At 40.4% G+C, this 5,123-nt stretch overlaps 1 protein-coding gene across 1 annotated transcript; it reads right to left on the reverse strand.

Moving 5' to 3' along the window:
• Positions 1–913: 913 nt before the first annotated feature.
• Positions 914–5,123, reverse strand: LOC134213479 (uncharacterized). The gene is made up of 6 exons (XM_062692561.1): positions 4,788–5,123; positions 4,114–4,730; positions 3,520–4,054; positions 2,626–3,380; positions 2,168–2,402; positions 914–1,300 (listed from the first exon to the last, which is right to left on the reverse strand). The coding sequence occupies exons 1-6, from the start codon at positions 4,881–4,883 to the stop codon at positions 953–955; spliced, it is 2,586 nt and encodes an 861-aa protein (XP_062548545.1). The 5' UTR covers positions 4,884–5,123; the 3' UTR covers positions 914–952.

Below are 5,123 nucleotides of genomic sequence, written 5' to 3' on the forward strand. Positions count from 1 at the left end.
ATGAATAAAGCTTCCCATGAATGATTAAATTTGTTATGATTAAATCATGTAACCCTGTGGTTAAAGATTATGATTGATGATTTATCAGTTGTCGACAATGATTAATGATTAAGATTAATGATTAAATACCTTTTTGACAATTATTAATGATTGATTAATAAACAAAAAGTTGCGAAAATGAATAATAATGACAAGACGAGCCAGTCTATGCAAATAATAAGTCAGACTCGACTCAGTTATAAGTAGGTCATGTTTAGTGTGCAATACGCACATAACGAAGTCGTTACATAACGCATAACTGTAGGCGCTAGTGCCAGTGAGAAATAACGTCAATAACGTTGTACACATATGCTTACATTGAGTATACTGTTAGGCGTATGACTTGTGGAAACATTTTGAAATGACTCTCTTTACTATAGTTCGGCAGATAGATCCAAAATACTTGCCGTTCTCAGAATTTGTCAGGAATCGAATATTCATACATTTCCTTTAAATCCAATGAAGGTGTGTGCAATGTTCAATTAGAGAATTCACACAAGTCGTGCAACTTAAATACCGACATTAATATTATAAATCTAGCCTCATTGCCCATTCCACTTCATTTCACCGGACAGTGGTATTTATAAGGAGAGACATTCATGTGAGTTAAGGACAAGCCTCCCGGAATCCAAAACTAAATGCGTTTTAGTCTAAATCTTAGCTGGGGTATCTTGTATTCGGAGATGCAAAACTTGGTATTAGAGACATCAAGCAGAATTAATATGTTGAAAATTTCTACTCCTTATGACAAGAAGAGCAAAAATCCGCTACTGCAGGGGATCCACTATTGGGCATTTTACTTTGCTTGTGAATACTTTGGTGTTCACGCAATAGCAACGCGAACAAACTTTTCAAACAATCTGAAGCAAACAAATTTTCATCTCCGTCAAAAAATGTATATTTCTCGAGCATCTCAATCGCCCGATTTACTCTTGTTCTTATTCATCAAGCTGTAAATCGCCTTCTGTATGCTCTCGCTCTCCTTCAGCTGCTCCTCGATCTGTTCGATGCGCTCATTTTTGGCGGAAATTTGCGCCATCAGCTCCTTCATCTCACTTTCCTGCGATTCGAGTTTGCTGTCGCGCTTGGCCAGCTGCTGCTCCAACTGGTGGATCAGATCGTTCCGTTTGGAAATTTCCCGTTCGCGTTCGCGAATCTTTCCTTCGTACAGCTTCCGATCGCTTTCCTTCTGCTCGGATAATTTCTGCCGATCCTCCTCAGCTGCCCGGAGTAGCCTCCGTGATTCTTCGCTCGTTTTGGCCTGTTGTGAACGAAAAAGGTTGTATGAGGTGCAATAAGTTTAAAAATATATATTCCTAATCACTTCCACCAAAAATATTTTTTGGACTGAAATTATACTGCCGCGATTCGCATAAGAGTCCCATGTCGATTTTTGACGATTTTGATTTTCATCCAGAAATAAACATAAAATGACTTCACCTTCTAGAAAAACTAATAAAATAATATACTTTGTTCTAGAAATTCAAAAATCAAAATCCACTTGTGTTGTCCCATCTTGCTATTTATTCGCATAACAGTCACATTCCAGATTTTGATACACTTTTGCACAAACAATAAATATTATTATGGCCCATTTTATAGTTCCATACCAATGTATGCATTTAAATAATATTATGCCAAATTTTCAGAAAGATTGAAGGTTTTATAAATTTATTAAATTTTTCGGTGTTTCTCCATGTAAAACGAGTTTGAAAAATTCAATGCCATATTACTCAAGTTGATGAAAACTGACATGGGACGCTTATGCGAATAGGGGCAGTCTTCTTCTTCGTTGGCATTACATCCCCCATTGGGACATTGCCGCCTCGCAGCTTAGTGTTCATTAAGCACTTCCACAGTTATTAACCGCGAGGTTTCTAAGCCAAGTTACCATTTCTGCATTCGTATATCATGAGGCTAACACGATGATACTTTTATGCCCAGGGAAGTCGAGACAATTTCCAATCCGAAAATTGTCTAGACCGGCACCGGGAATCGAACCCAGCCACCAGCACGGCTAACCCGCACCCATCTTACCGCACGGCTAAGGAGGGCCCCGAATAGGGGCAGTATAGCCTTTATATACTACTTTGTTGTATGAGAAAGACAAAAATAAAATTTTGCTTACCATATTTGAGAGCTCATGCTGCAATCGTTTATTTTCCTTTTCGTAATTGCTTTCTCTTATTTGATGCTGTTCTACTTGCTTGGTCAGTATGGCCCACTGCTGATTCTTTTCAGTGTATCGCTTGATATAGTCCGACAGATCATGCTTCATTTGGTTGATTTTTTTGTCGTACGAAGCCGTTGCACTCTTGACCTGGTTCAGTTCCTTTTCCTGCGTTCGATTTTCGGTTTGCAATCTGTGGAATACAAATTTTATATGTAGAAGCTTACATTACAACATCTATTAGGCATATTTATATAAACCTCGATCGACTCCAAGAAATATCATTCTAAATTTCTAATCACACTGAACTCCCGGCATACGCATATTTGTCCCATGTTTGCTGGGTTTCCTATGTACATGGGACAATTATGCGTATCACGGCAGTTAGTGGGCACTCAAAACATGCAAATACTTACGTAGACACTTTCAAAGCCAGCGGTAGGTTCTTTCTCTGTGATCGATCCACCTCCGCCGTCAGGAGTTGATTCTGATGCATCAGAGTGCTGATCTGTTTGGACATCCCATCAACGGTGACTTGGAGGTCTTGCATCAGACGCGCCTCCATGCGTATCTTTGCGTCATAGAACTCTATCAGTTGAACCTGGGTGGCATCGTTGATCGCTCCCGACGATACGGCATCCTGGATGTGCGTAACTGTTCGGTCCATTCGTTCCAGCAGGTCTCGGCTAAGTCTCGCCGGAGGGGGCACTTCCAGAGGAAAGGATTTACGATCTAGATTTTGCTGTTGGCTTTCTCCCAATGCTTTCCGGCTGCCGACTCCCAGCATGGTAATCATTTTAGATACGTCATTTCGAGGGAAATCCACAGAAGAGCATATAGCCAACGTTGCCTCCGTAAGCTCGTGATTGCTGCTAGTCAAACCTTTGGCTAGAAGGAAGTGGATCGGTTTCTGTTTCAACAGATTGCCCATTTTGGCAAACCACATCGTTGGGGAAACATTAGCAAACTCGTGGAAAGTGTGCAGAGCCCATAAAAATGCTTCAATTTCACTGTCTGGTAGAGAAAAATCAAAGTTTTGGTTTGATTTGAACGAACTAAGAATATTTCCAAACGTGTGCTGAAAGTAAAGCTCCGATGCCTTGTCGAGAGTTGTGTTAGAACTGCCCTGTAGGTTGACTAACGTTGTCAGTAACTTAGAAATAGATATCATCTGGAATAAAAGCAGGAAAAGTTGTTTTACTTATTAAAGACAAACTACTATTTCACAATCACTATTTTTTTGAAGCAAAAAAAAGAATAACAAGCCTGCGTACTTTGGAAATAAATGAATACTGAAGCTTGATACATACCAGAACTTGATCGCTATTATTTTGAACAATCGTCACCAAATCGTCTAAAACTGCTTGACAGGCATCAATCAACTTTTGATCACATTGCTGATCTTTATCCTCTTCGCTTCTTTTTTCCAGAACAGTCCTCACCAAGTCCACCGCACAGGAACAACTCTGCTTCATTCGTATCCATTTCAGAGCTATGTCTGCAATCCTTCTGCGAAAAACTTCACCTATCGGTTCTAAATCAACAATGCAAGCCAGAATCTCAAACAAAACATCCATGCAGTCATCCCGTTCGTTTCCAGCTGAGCCTTCCGTGCTTTTTTCATCGGAAACTTTCCGTCGTTTTCTCGCATTACCAGGTGCTTTCTCTGAGTGCTGTGCCGACGTGTACTTTTCAATGTCCTCCAAAAAGTCCTTTAAGTTATCCCGGAAAAAGTTGTTCTCCAAAGACACTGAAATGCGTTGGTCGTCTTTTGCTCCACTGTCCTTATTCAACTGCCTAATGTAGTGCAGATAGTCAACCACATGCCGAAGTATGAAGCTATTTCTGGAATAAAATACAAAACATCACAACCCACATTCATACCCCAGTCCAAGCTAACTTACTTCGATGAAAGAATATTCTTCACCTCCTGGAAACTCATCTTCAGCAGATAATGCAAATCCAGTTCCTTCATATAGTCGTTCCTCTCCAGAATTATGTACATCTTACAGGTAACCAAGCCGAGCTCTTTAATCTGCTTGCAAAAACTGGACACGGTGATGTTCTTCGTCAGCACATAAGTCACCGGCAAATTTCCGTAGCACAAATTCACCAAAATCGACAGGGCCAACGTTACCAAGTCGGTTTTATCCTTTTGGCCAGATCCCTGTTCCATCACCCCCAGCAACTTCAGGATCAACGATTCAACATAAGGCTCGTAGCTTTCCAGCTGCGCTCCGTGGGTCAACTTTTCAATCAAAGCCAAAAGCCTCTGCTGCTGTTCCGTGGTGTGAATTTCTTTCAGCAGATTGGCCAACGTTGGTAGATAGTGGAAGTTTCGGATTAACGCTTGGCGTATTTGTTCGCATTTCGAGGCCGTCTCCAGCACGGACACCGCTGCCCACATGAGGGACATTTTCTTCGATCCCGTGCTCATTAACCGATGCAGGTTGATGAAGAAAATATTATTTCCGTAGACAGATATATCGAACGTTCGCTGATCGCTGACCACAGATAGGTGCTAAGAAATGAAGCTGCCTTAATTTGATTAACTGAAGAATAAACATTTACTACTCACGTTGAGACTGTTAATAAGTTGGGTTTCATTTCCGTAGGTGCTGCTGACGAAATATGACTGGATATGATTGTTGAAATCGTTTATATGAGACGACATTCCGAACACAAGCACTTCCTAAAGCACAGCTTTGGGCCCTTAAACCACAATTTTTATTTTTGTAGAACGGTACAACAATGCTATAACTAATATTACAATGTAGTCGAATATCAAGCTTGTTTATTAATGCAATACTGAATAAATTATGGAATAACTTTCAGTACATGTAAATGAAGTTCTAGCTAAAATAAAAAGCAATCGCGTTTTTACCGTCGTTGCAAACGGAGGCGGTAAACAAAT

This window comes from Armigeres subalbatus, chromosome 2 (assembly GCF_024139115.2).
Source record: "Armigeres subalbatus isolate Guangzhou_Male chromosome 2, GZ_Asu_2, whole genome shotgun sequence".
NCBI lineage: Eukaryota > Metazoa > Arthropoda > Insecta > Diptera > Culicidae > Armigeres > Armigeres subalbatus.

Bases quoted from the DNA above. Each gene is read 5' to 3' on its own strand.
- LOC134213479 (XM_062692561.1), bottom strand. From the start codon at position 4,883: ATGTCGTCTCATATAAACGATTTCAACAATCATATCCAGTCATATTTC. The intron at 4,731-4,787 runs GTGAGTAGTAAA...TTCATTTCTTAG, and splicing joins AACTTATTAACAGTCTCAAC to CACCTATCTGTGGTCAGCGA. The intron at 4,055-4,113 runs GTAAGTTAGCTT...ATTTTATTCCAG, and splicing joins AAGAATATTCTTTCATCGAA to AAATAGCTTCATACTTCGGC.